The following is a 22,686-nucleotide window of genomic DNA, read 5'->3' as shown; positions in this document are numbered from 1 at the left end:
ACGTGCAAGTGTGCTGTAGACAACATGGTTTATTCCTTAGAACAGAGGGTTTTTCTGGTGTTGGAATTCCACCGCCTAGAACACAGTGTTGTTGCAACAAGACGAAGTTTTCAACGGAGGTTTAATGTAACCAAAGGACCGAAAAGTGATACAATAAAGGATCTGTTTGAAAAATTTCAACGGACCGGGAACGTGACGGATGAACGTGCTGCTGGAAAGGTAGGGCGACCGCGTATGGCAACCACAGAGGGCAACGCGCAGCTAGTGCAGCAGGTGATCCAACAGCGGCCTCGGGTTTCCGTTCGCCGTGTTGCAGCTGCGGTCCAAATGACGCCAACGTCCACGTATCGTCTCATGCGCCAGAGTTTACACTTCTATCCATACAAAATTCAAACGCGGCAACCCCTCAGCGCCGCTACCATTGCTGCACGAGAGACATTCGCTAACGATATAGTGTACAGGATTGATGACGGCGATATGCATGTGGGCAGCATTTGGTTTACTGACGAAGCTTATTTTTACCTGGACGGCTTCATCAATAAACAGAACTGGCGCATATGGGGAACCGAAAAGCCCCATGTTGCAGTCCCATCATCCCTGCATCCTCAAAAAGTACTGGTCTGGGCCGCCATTTCTTCCAAAGGAATCATTGGCCCATTTTTCAGATCCGAAACGATTACTGCATCACGCTATCTGGACATTCTTCGTGAATTTGTGGCGGTACAAACTGCCTTAGACGACACTGCGAACACCTCGTGGTTTATGCAAGATGGTGCCCGGCCACATCGCACGGCCGACGTCTTTAATTTCCTGAATGAATATTTCGATGACCCCTGTGACTTCTTTCTGTGGGGACACTTGAAAGACCAGGTGTACCGCCAGAATCCAGAAACAATTAAACAGCTGAAGCAGTACATCTCATCTACATGTGAAGCCATTCCGCCAGACACGTTGTCAAAGGTTTCGGGTAATTTCATTCAGAGACTACGCCATATTATTGCTACGCATGGTGGATATGTGGAAAATATCGTACTATAGAGTTTCCCAGACTGCAGCGCCATCTGTTGTTGAAAATTGTAACTATTGTAATTTCGAAAGTTTGTCTGCCTGAAAATGTACTGTTGTCCCAAGCATATTGCAACAAACGATGTATTTCTATCGCTGCTCGTTTAGTTTTTATTGCTGTTTCAAATATACCGGTCATTTTTGAAACACCCTGTATATAGTGCTTTAGGTTAAGATAAAGTATTTTAATTGCTTGTCCTGTCATCATATAAGTGGCAGCGTCACTTAACAACAACATGTCCTTTTTTTATTTAAATTTATTGGCAAGAATTATATCGACTTCTGATATCTACCAAGCTGAACTGGGATGCTTGGGATCACTTCTTCTGATATCTATCAAGCTGAATTGGGATGCATGAGCTAACTATGAGGTTTATACGCTGTAACAAAATTAGTGAAATTACTCATGTTCTGCACCTGTGGTGTATTTCATGTGAAAAAAAAACATGAATAAGAGGTACTATCATGCAAGTTGTTGGTATATATGCACTCAGGCCAGAAAAAATGATACATAAATTTGCAGGCTTTCAAAACAAAAATGTATGAAATGATGGTGGCCCTCAACTACGTACCCTCTGACTCACAGTTGTAGTATTAAAAGTTTTGGCTTGTTTTGTTCTCTAGGGGCTGGGATACGTAGTTGCCGCATTACAGGCCAAATACTGCTGAGTCTGCAGTATACGATAAGAGTACACACATGAATTGAATGGTTGAAGGTTTCTATCACTCGGCAATTGCGAATTATGAATGTAACATATAAATTTATAAATGAAAGATAGCAATTAAATAAAATCTGCACATACTATCTTAACGATTTTAAATGATGAGTATGATAGTAGAAGTACTTTTGAGAATACGGTATATTTCTGTCAACCACTTATTGGTGTCAATTGTTGAGCAATTAAATAAAATATAAGTTAAATAACACGGAAACTATAGATTCCTACTTCACATAATTAGTTAAGAACAACAACATAGCTCGCGAGATATTTACTTCCAAACGTGTACTGTGTCTTCACTGTAGAAACCACGGAAATCTCACAAGTTCACAAAACGGCACTCCTAAGTATTTCTATCTCTCGTGACCACGCACAAACTGCTCCACTCTCCAAGTCCTTCAGCCGACTTTGAGTGTCTGTTGTGCTGTCACATCCAGCACTCCCCGTGTCGTGTACCATACCCCCCCCCCCCCCCACACTCTTCACCCGAACTTGCTTCCATCCAGTCTCCCCATTCACGGGCGCTGTATGGCTAGAGCGCTCATGCCATGTCTTCATGCCAACGCACCCCCACAAACATAATGAAACACATTCGAAGTACTGGATTTACATTTAAATAACTTGAAATTTTATAAATATTCCTATGGCTGGACCATAAACACGCTCTAACACACAACATTAGATACATAAACAAATTATTTATAAACATATATACAAGGAATAGAACAAAAGGTAGGCCAGTAGCCTAATGTCTCTGTGCTTTCTATAACACAGTAAATATTTAATCAATTTCTTCATGAATAGTATATATATTGGATATAAACAAAGACATAGATCAATAAATATATTTATAAGCATGCTATTACCGTTTTTTCATGTAACTGTGGAGTACTTAAGGCTTGACGCCATTGATAGTAATTGGCCACTTTGACCTCCAATGACTCATCTACTACTCAAGTTACATGCCTGTAATTTATACCAATTTAGGTTTACACTAATAGCTTTCTAAAGACACATCTATTGACGAAATCGGATGAAGTGTTTAGATTTTGGAAATTCGTTGCTGGTGTTACTTGTATAATTTACCATCAGATACTAAACTTTAAACTAATAAAGATATTGAAAATCTGATTACACCATCAGAATCATCGTGCAAATAATAGTAATGTACATGTTTCTTTTTGGGGTATCATGATACATCTGGCTACAATTAATTTCTATACAAACTGTGAAATGTCTGCCATTAAGGTTTCATAAAATCCACCATCTTTGGCCCCCCTGGTGCACAGCATCACCAAGGAATTCCCAGCCACGTGTTTGATGGACCATGTGCTCTGGCTGTTGTGAGGCACCACATGGATGCTAACGAGCTCAGCCCTGCCACGTGGCCCGAGCAGTGGCTGCCAACTCTGAACTTAGAATATTTCCAGGGCGCCACAACTTGCCCGTTACCTCACACATTATAAATACCTAAATTCAAGCAGTAATGTTGAAGAAACCTTCAAAATATACATTTATTCCCCAGGTGGCCAAAACATGCCAGCATCTACATGGAAATCTGGGCTCTACTTATTCAAGTTAATAGTTTGGTGGTATTCACAACTAGTAAGGAACATTATTTCAGCTTTTGTAATTGTTACTTTCTTCCCTAGGAATGACAGAGGGACAGACTGGGTAAGGCTGGGAAGTGGGCTCCAGGATGCATAGACCTGGAATTTTCTCCTGTGGATATGCACTGACCAGCCGTTACAGCTCCTTGTAATCTTAAATGTATTGCAAGGCTGTTGATCGTATGCCTAACGCTTATAAGAGGTTCTAAACAGGTACAACATATAACCTTTGTTGCATACCTTTGTGCACAAAATATTTTCTTCCTCAGTGCTACATCTACATCCATTTTCTACAAACCATTGTGAAGTGCATGTCAGAGGGTACTTTCCACTGCAATGGTTCTTTGGGCTTTATTTCCTTTCAAATCTTACGTGGAGCATGGAAAGAATGATTTTGAAAAATGAAGAAACCGCAGGACAGTTGCTTAATCCAGTATTTATGAGGTACATGACCATTTCCAGAACACTTGAAGTTCCATCGTCTGGTGTAAAAAACAAAATCACTTAATCATCTGAGGTCATCGTCACACCAATGTTGTCACAGAACCAAAGGTTCTGTGTGAAAAGAGTAAAATGGATGAGCTACATGACCAGAAACACCAACAAAACACTATGTAATAGTAACAAATTGGATAAACAGTTGTACAGTTAGAGCTGTCCTGTAAGAACACTTTGGTAAGAACAATTGTTTAAACCCTTGCGTGTCTGCTACAATTAGTTTAATCTTATCTTCGAGATACATACGGAGCGATACGCTGGGGGTCCTAAATTCATCACTTAAAGCTGATTCTTGAAACTTATTAAATAGGCTTTCTTGGGATTGTCTGTGTCTACCTTCAAGAGAGTGCCATTTCAGTTTCTTCGGCATCTCCATGACACTCTCCCATGGTCTCTCAAATCTATGATCATTTGTGCTGCCCTTTTCTGCACACATACAATGGTCTCTGTTAGTCCTATTGGTTGTGGGTTCCACACACTTGAGCATTATTCTAAGATGGGTCGTAGGAGTGATTTGTAAGCAATCTCCTTTGTAGACTGATTGCATTTCCAAAGGGTTCTAACTATGAACTCAAGTCTGCCATCTGTGTTACCTGTAACCAAGTCCATGTGACCATTCCATTTCATTCACATTGTTACACACAAGGTATTCATGTGGGTTGACTGACTGCAACTCTGACTCATTGATCAGGGTTCTACATTTCTGTTTTGTCATGTTCACAGTATCACATTTATGTACTTCTATAGCAAGTTGCCAATCTTTGTACCACTTAGAAATCCAGTCAACTTCTAACTGAACATTCGTGCAGCGTTTTTCAGACAGAACTTCATTATAGATAACTGCATCATCTGCAAAAAGACTAAAGTTGCTATTAATATTGTCTGGAAGTTCATTAACATACAACATGAACAGCAGGAGTCCCAACACTCTTCCATGGGGCATACACATAGTTACTCCTACATCTGTCAGCGACTCTCCAAGTTGTACCTTCTCTACTGGGAAATCCTCAATCCTGTCACAGATTTTGTTCTATACCCGATACTATCATATCCATGGCTTTCAGGATGTCATGTGAGAAATGCACATTTGGGTATCACATGATCGATGTTTTCACAATCCATGCTGGATGGCATGGAGGTGATTCCACGTTACATCTGCGTTCAGAATATTTCCTAAGATTAAACTAATGTATGTTAATGAAACTGGACAGTAGTTTTTTTTATCACTTTCAGTGCCCTTTTTGTAAACAGGTTTTCATGTTTTGCAGAGTTTTTAGTTTCTGCAGCAGCTCAGTTCTTCTTATGTTTAAGTCACATATAGTGAAATAGTAGTTTTCTAATGTAAGCTTAAACTTATATGAGCAATTCTACACCATGTCAAGATTACTATGCCAAACACTCTTTGTAATGTTGTTCAGATTCTGTGATTACCTCGAAGAAAACAGTCTACTGACACACAGTCAACATCGATTTAGAAAACATCGTTCTTGTGAAGCACAACTAGCTCTTTACTCGCATGAGGTGGTGGGTGCTATTGACAAGGGATTTCAGATTGATTCTGGATTTCCGGAAGGCTTTTGACACTGTACCACACAAGTGGCTTCTAGCGAAATTGTGTGCTTGGGGAATACCGTCTCAGTTATGTGACTGGATTCATGATTTCCTGTCCGAGAGGTCACAGTTTGTAGCAATTGACGGAAAGTTATCGAGTAAAACAGAAGTGATTTTTGCCATTCCCCAAGGTTGTGTTGTAGGTCCTTTACTGTTTCCTGTCTACATAAACAATTTGCAAGACAATCTGAGCAGTTGCCTTAGGTTGTTTACAGATGGAGCTGTCGTTTATCAAATAATAAAGTCATCAGAAGATCAAAACAAATTGCAGAACCATTTAGAAAAGATATCTGAATGGTGAGAAAATTGGCAATTGACCCTAAATAACGAAAAATGTGAGCTCATCCACACGAGTGCAAAAAGGAATTCGTTAAACTTCGGTTACACGATACATCACTCAAATATAAAGGCCATAAATTCAACTAAATACCTAGGAATTACAATTGCAAACTACTTAAATTGGAAGGAACACAGAGAAAATGTTGTGGGGAAGGCTAACCGAAGACTGCGTTTTGTTGGCAGGGCACTTAGAAGATTTAACAGATATACTAAGGACCTTGTCGTTCCTCTTTTAGAATACTGCTGCATGGTGTGGGATCCTTACCAGATAGGATTGATGGAGGTACATTGAAAAAGTTCAAAGAAGGGCAGCACATTTTGTATTAATGCAGAATAGGGAAGAGAGTGTCACTGAAATGATACAGGATTTGGGGGTGTACATAATTAAAACAAAGGCTTTTTCACTGCAGCAGAGAATCTTCTCACAAAATCCCAATCACCAACTTTCTCCTCCAAATGCGAAAATATTTTGTTGACACTGACCTACATATGGAGAAATGGTCACCATTACGCAACAAGGCAACTACAACGGAAATGGGCGTGTGATCATCAGCACTGGACGTTGGCACTGTGGCAGCATGTTGTATGTTCTAATGAATCCAAATACCTTCTTCATCATCATTGCAATGGGAGGGCGCAAATCTGTCATCTTCCAGGGCGACAGCTCCTCGACACCTATATTATGGGACAGAGACAAGTTGGTCGCGGCAACATTATGCTCTGGGAAACATTCAAGTGGGCATCCACGGTCCAGTGAAGCTTGTGCAAGGCATCATGATGGCCAAGGATATCATACACTGGTTGCAGACTACATACAGCCTTCATGATGATCATGTTTCCTGATGCCAGTGGTATTTTCAACAAGATAATATGCCATGTCACAAGGCTAGGAGTGTGATGGAATAGTTCAAGGAACACAGTGGCGAGTTCGAATTGGTGTGCTGACCCAACTCACTGGATCTGAACCCAATTTAACACATCTAGGATGTGACTGAACCTGGCGTCAGAGCTCATCATCCCCTCCCTGGAATTTACGGGAATTAGGCAGAAGTGGTGCCAATTCCCAGCAGCAAGCTACCAAGGCCTCATTGCTTCCATTGCACGAAGCATTGCCGCTGTTATCTGTACCAAAGGTGGACATATTCGCTATAAGGTTGGTGGTCTTAATGTCCTGGCTGATCAGTGTTTGCCATACTTGGCTTGGTAATCATAAATATTCACAATAACTATTATCAAAAAGGCAAAGCATACTAGAATCTTAAATAATTTACAAAACTTTATTGCATTTTATAACTCAATTCTTATGAAATTTTATAAAACTACAAATATCATACAAAATTCACACAGTAAGTCCAGCTACTGTACACACAACCACAATCAGAATTAGTTATCAGATCATTATACAAAGGCTTGTATTTCACACATTTCATTAAATTGCGACTTTTTTCCTCTATTGACAGAGTAGTAATAAAAGAAATCCAGTCAATTCTTACCAAATAATGATCAATTACATTTCTGCAGCAAGTCAGACTGTCCCTATTTTAGCAAGAAAAATTACTTCATAATTAAAATGGTCCCGTAATCCAGGGGAAAGCAAAATGTATCAGGCAGTATGAGTGTTGTTGAGCAATAAGGTACATCATTCCATCAAATACTAGGTGACAACTGCATTATGAGAATATAATACAATGATTCCTGTGTCTCCGATACTTTCAAAGTTCAAGAATTCTGTGTTCCTATTTAAAACAAAATATTCTAACAATTCTATTTTCCACACTGCTTTACAATACTTTGTTTCTGAAAAGAGACTATGATGTCAATATGAAAAATTCTCTAAAAGGTGCATAGTTAACAAATGTGATACACATCAAGTTTAAAAATTTGAAAATTTCCTTTTCAAATCAATTTGCTGCAGAGTATGAAATTTTTCATTTCCTCCAATTCCAACGACAAGTAAAAAATCTATTTATAATGGAGACAATATCCAAGGCATCAGAAACCATTCACATATCTGTCAAGTGCGCCTTTATAAAAGGCACATCTTGCAGCAACAAACATAATTCCAGCACAATCAAGACATTAAGTTGCCCAATTGCAAAAGTATCTCATCTCTCCCTCCCCCCTCTTCCTCTTAGTCTCTTACAAGCTTCAATCCTCTTCTTCCTTTGTTCACTACAGAAACACTAACTCCTCCATCGGTGCATCACTGCTTCACCTCCCACTGTTACAATCAGAGAAATGTTAATTCCATTACACTGAATGTTTCACGGGGCACGCACCATGGATGACAGGCTTTGAGAGATTTTGTGATACATCATAACATTCTTTTCCCTTAGATATGCTTCCGATATCCCACTGTGTGTCTAGTATTCAGCCGGTAAAATGCCGAAGTTACTTATCAGACACACACTTTGGACTGCGTAGAATGGCATATGGAACATTGCAAAGGGCAGGAAGTCAACTAACAGAAAGAAAAACGTTGCTTATATTGACATTCACTGCACAACACACACCCTATTCTTTACACCAAAAATCATGTCAATGACTTGCCAACATCAGCAGCAATAAGCCTGTAACGACAAAACTTTGCAGCGAGTCAACAATCAGCCAAGCAGTACTCTCTTCACCATATGACATGCTTCTTCTTCCGAAGACTCGCTTGCTGACGAAGGGGACGATTCGCTGATACAACGTGAAGAGCATAGATATTGCATCAGCGGTATCCTGTATTTGCCACAGAAGTCGACAAATTTCACGTGTTCCACTCGGCTGTCGAAATACACTCCTGAAAGATACATGAAATTTCATGAGCTAAAGGAAATTTTTGCAAACTATGTCTAAAAAATAGTTGACACAAAAAACAGTTAATGCCATAGCAAAATGAATAGTTCAGTCTGCGATACAGATCTGCTTTTCCTTTAGAAAACATTTCCCTTAACTTCATTTAATTTCTTTAGGGCCTTCTTTTAAAAATGATGTTTATTCTTTTACTGGGGGATATTTATTTATTCTTGCAAGGGTTCTCTCTGTGTTACAGGATTTGTCAAAATAATGCAATGCAAATCAATAGGCCAAAATATATGACACACACCTTTGTTAGGCTAGGACAGGTAGCTTATGGGGATACGAAAGTTGGTCAGCAACGGCCTTTATTATGGAACCGTCCCAGCATTTGCCTTAGCGATCCAGGAAATGCCATATGCAGTATCAGGATGGCTAGATAATTGATAAGGAAAGTATGTTTGCTTACAATTTTCAGAAAAGCATGCAGGCATTGCTGTGTTCAGATACCATTATCCTTCAATTTGCTTGCAAAATTTCTTCTGTACTTACGTGCAGAAGAGAGAGAGAGAGAGAGAGAGAGAGAGAGAGAGAGAGAGAGAGAGAGAGAGAGGGGGGGGGGGGGGGGGGGAGAGCACATAAAAGCAGTTAACTTCAGCCTGCTCCAATGTTTTGGTCTCCTCATACCGATAATTTCTAGATTATGTCTGAGAAAATGGAATTTACTTATTTAACATAAACATTTTACATATAAAAACATGGCATAGAAGTTTGTGTGCTGCATTGACAGATTTTTAGGGCCAGCCGAAGAACAGGTTCACTAGTAGAATGGTGTGGACGCACTCAGTGCAAAACCAACACATCATGTCATTAATGATGCTTTGAGAAACTGACACAAAACACAGAGCAAAATAAATTTATATAGTTTCTTACAGAAATGAGCTAAAAATCATTAATATAATATTACTGGCAACTGAAGATTGAAAAATCAACATTTAAGATGTTTTAGTCATAAGAAATCTCAAATTTTCCCTTTCAATCTGGGATCTGAGTGACCTGTCCCTCCTTTCCAACCATCCACACATCAGACATCCATGAGGAAGAAGTGGAAGTTTCAAAAGCTATGAATAGTTTCTTCTACTTCTAAGTGTTTCCATCAGTAGCACTTGCAACTTCACCTCCTTAAGGTTAAATCCTTCCCTTTACTAATCTGGTGGGAAACCATCACACTGTATCAGCTGAACTCCATATTTTCGTGTAATTTTCATTAATGATAATCTTAAGAGTAGGTAATTCAATACATCAAAGAGAATTCAGATTTATTTCACCACTGGCCATTAAAATTGCTACACCAGGAAGAAGATGCTGTGATATGCAAATGATTATCTTTTCAGAGTACTAACACAAGGTTGGCACTGGTGGCGACACCTGTAACGTGCTGACATGAGGAAAGTTTCCGACCAATTTCTCATGCACTAACAGCAGTTGACCGGTGTTGCCTGGTGAAATGTCGTCGTGATGCCTCGTGTAAGGAGGAGAAATGCGTACCATCACGTTTCAGACTTTGATAAAGGTTGGATTGTAGCCTATCGCGATTGAGGTTTATCGTATTGCGACATTGCTGCTCGCGTTGGTCGAGATCCAATGACTGTTAGCAGAATATGGAATTGGTGGGTTCAGGAGAGTAATATGGAACGCCATGCTGGATCCCAATGGCCTCGTATCACTAGCAGTCGAGATGACAGGCATCTTATCTGCATGGCTGTAACGGATCTTGCAGCCACGTCTCGATCCCTTAGTCAACGGATGGGAATGTTGACAAGACAACAACCATTTGCACGAACAGTTCGACGACATTTGCAGCAGCCTGGACTATCAGCTCTGAGACCATGGCTGCGGTTACCCTTGACACTGCATCACAGACAGGAGCGCCTGCGATGGTGTACTCAACGACGAACCTGGGTGCACGAATGGCAAAGTCATTTTTTCGGATGAATCCCGGCTCTGTTTACAGCATCATGAGGGTCGCATCCCCGTTTGGCGAAATCGCGGTGAACACACATTGGAAGTGTGTATTCGTGATCGCCATACTGATTTATCACCCGGCGTGATGGTCTGGGGTGCCACTGGTTACACATCTCGGTCACCTCTTGTTCGCATTGATGGCACTTTGAACAGTGGTCGTTACATTTCAGATGTGTTATGATCTGTGGCTCTACCCTTCATTCGATCCCTGCAAAACCCTACATTACAGCAGGATAATGCACGACCGCATGTTGCAGGTCCTGTACGGGCCTTTCTGGATAAAGAAAATGTTTGAATGCTGCCCTGGCCAGCACATCCTCCAGATTTCTCACCAATTGAAAATGTCTGGTCAATGTTGGCCGAGCAACTGGCTCATCCCAATACGCCAGTCACTACTCTTGGTGAACTGTGGTATCGTGTTGAAGCTGCATGGGCAGCTGTACCACCTGTACATGCCATCCAAACTCTGTTTGACTCAATGCCCAGGCGTATCAAGGCCATTATTACGGCCAGAAGTGGTTGTTCTGGGTACTGATTTCTCAGGATGTATGCACTGAAATTGCATGAAAATGTAATCACATCTCAGCTCTAGTATAATATATTTGTCCAATGAATACCCGTTTATCATCTGCATTTCTTCTTGGTGTAGCAATTTTAATGGCCAGTAGTGTAGATTACTGATGACAGTATTGGACCGTAGATCAGGCCACTATTTACAACAGGATAGAGTCTTCATAAAATATGACGGTATGTTGTAATAAGGCTCTACCTGTTTAATGTGTGGCTAGTAGAATGGGCATATACAAAGTGCATGGCTGACTGCAACTGTCATCCCTTTTTTTTATTAAAAAAAAAAAAAGTGGGGGCAGGGGAGAATTGAATAACAGTTATAATTATGAGCGACACATTTGATAGAGAGAGTCTGTAAGACACATGCTACAGTCACTGGCAAGAGACAACAGACTAAGTAAAATACTCCTTTTGAAAGGACAGTTTCAAAAAGGGAAGGTCATATTCATTATAAAACAGTTAATAAAGGAAAGGTATGAATTTAGTATGGAAATGCACAAACCTTTATCAATTACGTAAAAACTTTCAACTGTGTAAGTAGACAAATACTATTGAGCATTCTAGAAAACTGAGATTATCATAAACACATCATAAAAATTCTGAAAGATCTGTAGAGAGACACTAAAATAATGATTAAAATAGAAGCAAGAATTTCGGATAGGAAACTTGTGAGTCAGGGTGCCAGACAAGGGTGCAGGTATCAGACACATTATTTAATATAGAAACTGACATCTTAAGAAGAAGGAAACAAGAAGTATATCCTGGGTTACAGATACCACAGCATGGAACCACGAACAGCTGCCTATTTGCAGACAATCAGTTTATTGTATTTGATGATGAAAATCAATTACAATATGCCATATTTAAGTAACAACTACTTTGCAAATAATACGAGGAGGACGACCAACCCCCCCCCCCCCCCCAAATAAAGCTATAAAAAATTTATTCATGAATCATTTTACAAAATCCTTCAGTCATCTTCAAAGTACTCTCCATTAGATGTGATGCACTTGTCAAGTCTTTTTGCCCACTGTCTGAAGCACGTCTGGAACTCTTCCACATTGATCTAGCCCACAGCCCTTTGCGAAGCTGTTTTATCGCCTCCACATTATCATAACACTTCCTTTTGTTTCATTTGCGGTAATAGGAAAAAGTCGCATGGGTTCTAGGTCTGGGGAATATGGAAGGTGGGGAACCACAGACCATCCCCGAGATGCCAAACAGTGGGTCACTCGTAAGGCCACGGGTGCAGGAGCGTACTCGTGATGAATAAACCAGTCAGCTGAACGCCAAAATTCTACGCATTTCCTCCAAACATCCTCTTGCAGACTTCTTTAAACTTCCAAATAAAACTGCTGGTTAACAGTTTGGCCAGGGGGTAAAAAAATTCATGATGCACAATTCCACAAACCTCAAACAAGATAGTGGTAATCATCTTCACATTCAACTTCAGTTGCCTTGCTCTTTTTGGTCTGAGAGAGTTGGAAGTCTTCCACTGGCTGGATGCCTGCTTGGTTTCTGTGTCGTAGGCGTAACACTAACTCTCATCATCTCTAATGACTTTGTTCAAAAAGTTTTGATCACTTTCAATCTATGTTTCCAATTTGCGGCACGCATTCATGTGCACAGTTTTTTGCTCCTGTGTCAGAAGGAACGAAACAAATTTAGCGGCAACACGGCTCGGGTGCAAATCGTCACTCAAAATCCACTGGCATGATCTCCAACTCACACTGAAGTTTGGTAGATCACGAAACGACGATTTTCGATTTTCCAATGTTTTCCTCTTTTCACTATGTTGCAGGGTGTCCAGAATGAGGTTGGTCTTCAACACTCGTCTCATCTCACCACACTGAAAGCACACAAACCAGTTGAAAACGTTTGTGTAGATCGTAGCATCCTCCTGGGAAGCCTCTTGATGCATTTGGTGAGTCTCCATTCTCAATTTTTTAGGCAGGAAACAAAATTCCACACACACTCTTTGTTCTTTTGAAGTTGCCATCCAACTTCAAAAGTGGAACACACCAACAGTCAGAAAACCCGAAGACTACACTCACGTATTCACCTTCACACTGATGCTGTCTGCACAGTTGTGTCGTGAAGGTCTCTACTAACCTCATCTAGCAGGAGAATTCCTTACCACGTCTACAAATGCCACCACCCTCTCATTCCGTGTATCCTTTTTTGCTGGTCCCCCTTGTACAATATGGAAATCTCAATTAATAAAACAAAGGTAATTGCATTTAAGGGGTTTGAGCCAAACCAGACCAATAATTGCTATCAACAGAATAATTGAATAAGTTAACAGATTTAATTATTTACGAAATCAAATAAGCTACCAACCAAAGAGAGATAATATAATTGGACATATAAAAAAACAAGTCAGCAAGAAGGGAGGGGGTAAGAGAAAAAGCAATCACACAAAGGTTCTCATTCCATCTGATAAATGTCCCCTGGCCCGGGGTTCAGAGCAACTTTTCCAAACTACTCCATTTCACAAACCTCGCCATTTCTTTTCCTTCATCCGTCTTCGTTCCCCTTCAACCCTTCTGCCAGGAGGAGGAGCCATTGGCTCCAAAAGCTTGCATCTTTCATTAACATTTGTAGGGGTTTGTGTGGTTTGACCTACCACCACTTGGTGAGTAGATTCTTTTATCTACCCTATTATATTTTCAAAAATTTATTATTTTCATTGATATATCAGCATGACAGAAATACAGACAGCAAGCTTCATCACTCTCAATATGGATGTGGCACTATTAACAGAACTTTAAAGAACAGAGTTTGAAAGAGAACAAATATAGTTTTATAAAACAGTGGCTGTGATTTCTTTGCTGTACATGTGTGAAACTCGTGTTCTCACAAAGAAGGATAAAAGCATTATATAGGCAGCTAACATGGTATTTCTAAAAACTGTGAAAGGTGGCACAGGCCAAGAATGGATTAGTTTGGTCGGTTGGGTGGTCAATTTGGGGGAGGGGACAAAACAGTGAGGTCATAATTCCAGTGATCTAGGATGGCAGAGCAACAACACAAGCAGCAAAGCGCAGCCAAGTGAAAGGGATAACATGAAAACAAAGAGGGAAAAGGAACATCAGGACAGCAGGAAGAGGAAAGAACAGCACGACGTGGGTGGCAATGGAGAACGCATGGGTGCCCCAGAAACGCTACATGTGGTGGGACACCTGCACCACCAAGACCCATCCTTACATCAACACCGCACCACACCATACCATGATCACGATACAACAAGGACATCATCAGGGGAAGAAGACACAAGATAATAGAAACAAAATAGCACAACAGACCACAAAAATGTAGGAAGAACCTGCTCAGTGTGAGGGCACGGTCAAGGCCTCCATAACCAATGCCTATGCTGAGCGACTAATTCCAGAGGAAAAGTCAAGGACCTATACCTGAGAGTACAAACCACTTTCATGAAAAAAACCGAGGACAGAAGTAAGCATGTGAGGGTCACTCACTAACACCTGAGATGTTGGGAGAACATATTTAATGTGAAGGGCCTAAAGATGGGGGCAGTCCAGCAAGATATGGATCACCGTGAGCAGAGTCCTACAACTACAAAGGCGGACAGCTTATTGTGGAATAAAAAACCACGGGTCCACCTAGTACGGTCAATACGAAGATGGCAGAGGATGGTAGATTCCCAATGGTGGGAGTCTCATTGGTGGCGCGAAGTTTATTAGACGGCGAAAGTAGCCTCCTAAGAGCCAGCTCACGATTGAGCAGAAAGGGATTTGGTTTAAAGCCGCAAATCTGCCCCCAGAGATGTCATGGAGAATGGGGGTAGGTGGCTGCCATCAAACAGGGCCAGTAAAGCAGGGACAGCAATGCCAGCAGCATAGATTTTCTTATTGAACAGATCACTGACGACTTCATCAATACAACCCAACAAAAAAGGCGGACACATGACCTGGAAGGTATACAGGGCAATCGGCACAATGGAAAGCCTAGAGGGGTAACCTGGTCAGTGGGAGGTGAGAAGGGAACGACAAATGATGATGATGATGATGATGAGTTTGTGGGGTGTTCAATTGCACGGTTATCAGCGCCCGTACAAATGCCCAATGCTCAGGGGAGGTGCGTACACCTTCATAACCTTGACCTTCTCTGAGAGGGTATCTCCCTAAAAAGACAGAATAAGGCACCGGTATCTGTGCAGTTGTCCTTACAACCTTTCTGCACACGCCGAATAGAATGAACGCACCGCCATTCCAGATTTGCCCGGAGTTCCTTATCAGTTTTAAAGGTGAGATCTGTATGAAAAATGGCTCCCTGGACCATATTCAAAGACTGGTGAGGTGTAATGGATACCAGAACGTTTCCAGGATGATAACGAGCACAAAGAGCTGCAGACTGGGTGGCAGAAGCAGTTTTCAACAATGGGGAACCCGATCGCATCTTACTTAGACACTCCACTTTGCCAAACTTACCTTTGATATTTTCCACAAAAAGTAAAGGCTTTGTTTCACTACACGCCGGCGAGCCTGGTCCTCCTTCCAGGGTGTAGCCAGATAAGAGAAGGCCGCAGAGTCATGAGAAGCAGCATTCAATGATCGGTTGGCAATCAAAGAGACAGCTGTAGGAGAATGGTCAGATCTTTTGAGCTCGATACGCTTCACGCGCGAAGTATCCGCCCTGATACCACCCACTCCAATTAGGGGCTCTCCCCATAGATGCCACCCAGCCACAGCACAGCAGCTGTTGCTATTAAGTTCTGATGCTCTGGAATGACAAGCAACCACACTTAGGCATACATGGAAAGGGTATCAGAAGCATGATCCCCGTGTTGTCAGGTGGCTCAGCCAGATTGTTACATAACAGCCCCGCTACACGGACTGGCGACAAGTGCTGGTGACATAGTGGGGCCGAAGGGGTTACGGTAGGGATGGAGGAGGGGAAGGAAAGGGAGGGTGAGAGGAATCCACACTGTAGATGCTAAGGAGGGAGTTGTTCTACAAATGACTCACATTACGGAGAGAGAATTTGGCAGCGGAGGCCAAATACTAAAGGGGACCAAAAAGGATGAAAGAGAAAAGGCAAGGCAAACAAAGCCACGAGGAATTCAAGAAGCCAGGTGGATACCCAGGTTAGCAAAAGTGAGAACACCAAGAGAGGAGAAGGAAGGCACAGAGGGGGAGGAGTGAGGACAGTGAGGGAGAGGCATACAGCTTGGGAAGCAAGAATGGGCTGCAATAACTCATGGACCCGTGCACGCTACACCCAAACTCGAGAAACAACTGTGAGAGGGGGAGAGGGGGGGGGGGAGATGGGTGAGGGAGCACATTAGGAATGAATGAATTTGAGAAGAACTGTATGTTGAAGCAATAATAAACAACACAACACAGAAATAGAGAAACTGGTGGAAACAGCGTGTAAGCAGAATGTCATAAGAATAATTAATGAACCAACTGTTAAGATACAGTCAGAGAAGACCCAGGCAGGCCAAAAATGAGATGGGTACAACAGTAATCTTTGATAACAGAACAGGCAGTCAGTCAGTCAGTCAGTCTAATCATTAGAAGCAAAGATGGTCATGAAAGGTATTAAACTGCACACAAAAATGGCACACTGTATTTGAATAGAATGAACTTGACAAAGTCCTGTGAATGGTGAAATGTGTTATTACATTATTTAACCATAAAATAAAGTTCTGGTTCCACATTCCCAGGCAGGTGAGAGAGAGAGAGAGAGAGAGAGAGAGAGAGAGAGAGAGACACACACACACACACACACACACACACGAGATGTTGTATGGCATTTTTTACTGAAAACATCTCAACTGCCAACTTAGGTTTGGGATGTTACTCATAAAAGAGCAATAGAAGACACATACAATTTACCTACCTTTGCAGTGAGGATTGACACAGTGGTGTGCACTGTCCAGGTAATGTACAAGAGTTCTTGGGAGGTCATACGGAGAGTATGTGACGTTAGCAAGCTTCACTGTGCGCGCTGCCAGCTCCAACAGTGTTGGAGGGTCCAGAGACATGTTCGTGGCAAACCTCACCACAAGTGGGTTGTCCCTGAGACTCAACTGCAAATAAATAAAGCACAATGTCATAAATCACCAAACAAACCATATGTAACCACCACATATAAAAACTAAGAACAATGTCCAAAGTGCAACTAGGCTTATTGCTCGACTTGATAGATTGGATGTTTCAGTCACCTAGTTACTAGCAATTATTTTCAAACTCCTTTCCAAGGACAGTGATTGAGACTTTGAGGGAATTGTGTGTTTTAGAGGAACCTCGTTCATGAGACACTAGTTACAGATGCAGTAATATGGATAGGAAGCTTTTGAAATGCGGTGTACCCAAAAAATTAAGAGTGGATCCTACCTAATGAAGAAGTACTGAATCAAATTGGGGAGAGAAGAACTTAATGGCACAACTTGGTGAAAAGTTGATAGGACATGTCTTCGTTCATAAAGAATAGTTAATTTGATAATGGAAGTAAGTAACAGGTGCAAAATTTTTTGAGCGAGGCCAAGGCAGGTTCGAGTGCATGTAGCTTGAAGAAGTTACACAGAGATGTAGAGACCTTAACAAGATTGATTAGCATGGAGAGTTGCATCACAGTAACAGTAAGACACAAAACAACATTATGGGTAGACACATTCCAATCAAAGTTGTTACTAGCTTTCAGAATTTATAACAAACAGATGGTTCAAGATGTTTGTGATAGAACTGGCCAAGAAATAACTTAGAAATGTCTATACACTGACAAATAATATGAAATGAAAATGACCATATACCTAATTTTTTCCTACATACAAGCTCTGTATGTTGAAGCTGCAGGGGGTTTGGAGAGTGATGGGGAGAGGGGGGAGGGAGTCAGAGAGCAATGGGGGCAACACTTCAGGAAGGAACAGTATGCAATTTTCATAGCTGAACTGTTATTGATAATGTAGGTAAATACAAATTTTCATAGTATGCTATTATTAAAATGCCATCTTTGTAATTTCCAAATACTCTGTCATTAAACACTTTGCACGGACACAGACTGCACAGTGACCACTGCATTTTTTCACTAAATATGTAAGGAGTCTCTTTAAAAACTGTTTGGGTATTGTATGCAACTACATCTTTATTCAGCTTCTCATGCTGCTCTATATATTTTGAAATGGTTTGCTATCATATCAGTTGTCAACAATAAAAGTTCTGTAGGACCACATCTCCATTTCGGCATGAATTTTCCACAAGAGATGTCTCATGTGTTTATCTTTACCAAATAGGGCCCATTATGTAATCAAACCATACAAAATATTGTCAAATAATATTGGCAACAGGTAACACAATTTATTGTTGTAAACAGGAGTCAACCGAAGAGTCCGATCCCACCCGTCGGCTTTGACCTGTGATGTAAGGCTGTTATGATGTGTGACATCATGACGGCGCGGAATTTAGTTTGTGACAGTGGCGTGTTTGTAGGTGTCGTTTTGATGTGATCGGTGGTGCTCTCTGGTGGTGTGTTAGGTGATGTTTTTGGTTTAGTTTGCGTGTGTGGCGTGTTTATAGGTGGCGTATTGTAGCGGTCGGTGGTTTTCTCTGGTGGTGTGTATGGGTAGCGTGTTACGTGGCGTATGGCGTTCATTCGCGTGATAGCATTGCACGTGTGTGGTATTGGGACTGTGCTTTCAGCGAAATATATTTCAGTGAATTAACGATTTTAGTTTTGTTATTTCGACATTATTGTAGTTTCTTTTTGTTCGTCATGTGTGAATTTTGGTAAATTGTTTTCTTTGTCTTTGGTAGGTATGGATATAACTGACAGGGTCAACAGTTTTCGGTTGTCAGCGATGATGGGGGACAGTGCGTTGTCCCTAATAAAATTTCTTCAACTATTCGGACTTTTGAATGAAGTCGTGAACTGTTCAGTATGTCGTGAAGAAATGAGGCTTACTTATAGCTCCGACATCTCGGACCAGGGACGGCTGTATGTGGAGATGTCAAGGGAAGTGTTCGATTCCAATGTGTGGTTGTGGCTGTGGGTTTCCTGGTATCAGGAGTTGCTTTTGAGCTATATAGATCAAGGGAAGTGTCCGATTCCAGAGGATATTGTGTTTAGTGGAATTTGGGGAGTTTTGTGTTGTTGGTTTTTTTCGTCATTTTGTGTGGTTTGTATGGTGTGTCTAAATTTGTTTCATGTTTCCCACGCTTGTCCCGTTAATCTCATTAGGTTTTTTGTGGAACGTGTGTCTGTTGGTTTTTCAATGTATTTCATGTTTGTGGTCATGTCCCCGTGATGACGTCATAGGCTCCATATTGGAGTCGTAGTGTATGTTCGGTTCCCCCATATTTGTGACGCCATGGTTCAAAGCAAACAGTTGGAATCGGACGCTTCTGTATTTCCGTAAACAGAACTAAATCCAAAGTGGAAACATAAGTGACAATTGAAGTTTTTAATTAAGGCTGTAGATGTGCTTTGATGGCCTAATGGTTAAGATGAACGTCTGTAAAAAGCAGGAAATCTGGGTTTGAATCCCTTTCTGGCACAAAATTTTATCACTCAAAGCATACTCATACATTTACATTGCCACTTACTTCTGCAAGGCTGTTTAGACCCACAATTTCTGGTGGAAGAACTGTTAAACGGTTCTTGTGTAGCAGAAGTGACTTCAGGTACTTAAGATTTGCTATAGCTGCTGGCAGACTTTCCAACAAGTTATCACACAGCACCAAAGCTTGAAGGTTTTTGAGTTTACCAACAGATGCAGGTACTTCTTGAAGTTTATTGCCACCCATGTACAAGTACTGCAAACTGCGAAAGAAGATAAGTTTGCTAAGAACTCACAACAATGAAAAGTTGCATAAATACTAAGTTAACTATTAGATCTCTCTGAAAAACTCATTTCTTTTATCTTCAAAATTAGCACAAAAATTGTTATACAACAGCCAGTCAGTGCATTTTTCGATAGTATGTCTCACTTGTTTGTTCACAATCTAAGAACTGGCCTTAAACACTCAGTAAATTATGCCGCAGTGATTACACTTGCCATGTAATTGTTTTATACATGTGCATAACTGTAAAAGAATTTTAGCACTCAACAAGGCATCTGTGGCTCTTGTTAACATGCTTCACGCATGAATGCATGGTCTCACAGCAATATGAATATCTTTTCCGACTTACAGCTGCATCACACGGTTAAAATCCCACAAACTTTTGACAAGCTCTCAACGGCCATTGTCAAGTGGTCAACGACTGCCTTGCAGCCATGATTTTAACCACTTGACGCAGCTGGAAGCCTGTGAAGATTTTATATGCTTCATATATATTTCTGCTGCACTCTTAAGAAATGAGCTGGTATAACATGAGCCAAGGTTAAAACTCAAATTTCCCAGGTAAAATATACTGCAAATCCTGACAGTCATAAGCAGAACAATGTCTGAAATTTAGTCAAAGTTGTACTGTACACTGGGAGTAAATATTAAGATTCTGTCACATTATTACTGATTGGTATATAAAGAAATTTATGAAAAACCCTAAAGTGTGCGTGGTAGGAATTGGAACCTGTCACTTCCTGAATATAAGTCCACAGTTTTAATAACTAAGGCTACAAACTGTTTAAAAACGAAATATTTGAAAGAGTTCATACCAAATGAATATTCACAAATAAAACTGTAAATATTTATGTACTGATGCAGTGTTATTTTTTATTAATGCATGTATTCTTTCAAATTTAAACATATTAGCTAATTCATTTATTTATTTATTTACATAGTTTACACCCACATTGGAACACTTAACTCAAAATAATACAACAGGGTCTACAATGATTAAGTTTAGGTCTTAGCATAAATATTAGCTAATACTAATTAAATTCTGTGTATTTTAAAATTTCTGTTTAGGCTAATATTGTGTAAATTCAATCCAGATACTACACAGGTGTTCCAGGATGAATAGTCATTATTCAGATATATGACGAGAACGATCATTCAAAGCAAAAAAATCTAAGCCTAGTAAATATGACCTCTAAAATGCATCTCCAAGGCTATGAACACTTTTCCATCTTTCCTACAGTGAAACATTTCTTCTGCCAAACAGATGTGCGTACCTCCTAAGGTACGCATGTTTACTACACCTTTTTGCTTCAAATGACCATTCCTATCATATCCCTGAATGTTGACCTTTCCTCCCGGGACACCTCATATTGTAGTATAAACAATACCACTGAGATTTGTATAATAAATGGCCTGTGATACAACATTAAAAATTTCAGATTTGTTGACACATAGGGCCTAATTACATTTTACAATATTTGATAAGTGAGTGTACACCTACACCTCTAATTTGTTTTGAGCTGCTTCTGTTCCAATAATTTGTGAAGGCAAATGTGCAGCAAATAAAAATCTTGATAATCTTATTGGTGATTTTCACTTTATTACAACAGAAAAATGAAACAGATCACAACTACACTTCTAAATGCTCTGACTTGGCAAGCTAAACTTAAGTGTTATTCCGTCTGGAAGGAAAGTGGTAATTCTACTGAAAAAGAAGCTAAATTATATACTTAAAAACTTAACCACTTAGCACATAGGACTATTATTTGGATTCCAGTAAAACAAACACAGCAATGCTAATTGTACAACATAAGTTTCAATAGTTTCTGGTGAGCCTTACCTTTGTAATTTCCAGACGTCTTTTGGGATGTTGGTGATGCTGTTAGAACCAAGGTACAAGTACTTCAGTGCTGTAAGTTCCAAAATTTGCTGTGGGAATGACGTGAGACTATTACCACTCAAATTCAGTTCTTTCAAACTGGTAAGTGCACCAAACGATTTAGGGAAGGAGTCATTTTCCAACATATTATTCCTTGCTATGAGGGAGGTGAGTCTGCATTCCGTTAATGCTTCTGGAAGGTGGGTTATATTATTGTAACTGATATCAAGCATTTTTAGATTTGTGAACTTCGAAACGCTTGCCGGCAGTGTATCCAAATGATTGTTGTACAGCAATAACGTGTCTACGTCCTCAGTAGCTTTTTTGTCCTTCGCTGCATACTCTTCCAAGTTGTACATCAGTGTGTCCGAATCGAGTAACAGCCTCGAATAGTCCAACGTAACGTTTCTGTCCGCATCACTACTGTCAGACGTCGTGTACTCCGGTTGCACTGCCTGATACACACTCATTTTTACTTCCCTACGTCAGGACCTGGCGCGGATTCTCCGAGACAGTCGCCACTACTGGACTAAGGCAGTCTCACCACTCAGTACTTATAGGTCAATTAACTGCAATTCATTTCAAGGCAGCTGATAACGGAAATGATACAGCAATATCCTATGACGTCATCTGCTGATAAGTTACGGAATTAGGCAGCACTTTTGCGGCAAACACTCCAGTACGGGGATGCATTAAGCCCCTCTTTCTTTTGCACTTGAGATTCTCAACCTTTCTCTAGTACTTGTCGCAGCGTCTCGGATATTTTATACACGTAACAGTGTATG

General features: G+C 40.6%; 1 protein-coding gene across 1 annotated transcript; it reads right to left on the bottom strand.

Annotated features, from left to right (window-relative positions):
• Window positions 1–7,100: 7,100 nt before the first annotated feature.
• On the bottom strand, window positions 7,101–22,671 carry LOC126106692 (leucine-rich repeat-containing protein 58). The gene is made up of 4 exons (XM_049913069.1): window positions 21,863–22,671; window positions 19,786–20,002; window positions 17,084–17,273; window positions 7,101–8,627 (listed from the first exon to the last, which is right to left on the bottom strand). The coding sequence occupies exons 1-4, from the start codon at window positions 22,369–22,371 to the stop codon at window positions 8,446–8,448; spliced, it is 1,098 nt and encodes a 365-aa protein (XP_049769026.1). The 5' UTR covers window positions 22,372–22,671; the 3' UTR covers window positions 7,101–8,445.
• Window positions 22,672–22,686: the final 15 nt, after the last annotated feature.

The sequence above is a fragment of the Schistocerca cancellata genome, chromosome 10 (assembly GCF_023864275.1).
Source record: "Schistocerca cancellata isolate TAMUIC-IGC-003103 chromosome 10, iqSchCanc2.1, whole genome shotgun sequence".
Taxonomy (NCBI): domain Eukaryota; kingdom Metazoa; phylum Arthropoda; class Insecta; order Orthoptera; family Acrididae; genus Schistocerca; species Schistocerca cancellata.
The sequence above is the reverse complement of the archived record's forward strand: the minus strand, read 5'-3'. Positions and strand labels throughout refer to the sequence as shown.

Bases quoted from the DNA above. Each gene is read 5' to 3' on its own strand.
- LOC126106692 (XM_049913069.1), bottom strand. From the start codon at position 22,371: ATGAGTGTGTATCAGGCAGTGCAACCGGAGTACACGACGTCTGACAGT. The intron at 17,274-19,785 runs GTAAGTGGCAAT...ATTTATTTGCAG, and splicing joins GTCTAAACAGCCTTGCAGAA to TTGAGTCTCAGGGACAACCC. The intron at 8,628-17,083 runs GTAGGTAAATTG...TGTATCTTTCAG, and splicing joins TGTCAATCCTCACTGCAAAG to GAGTGTATTTCGACAGCCGA.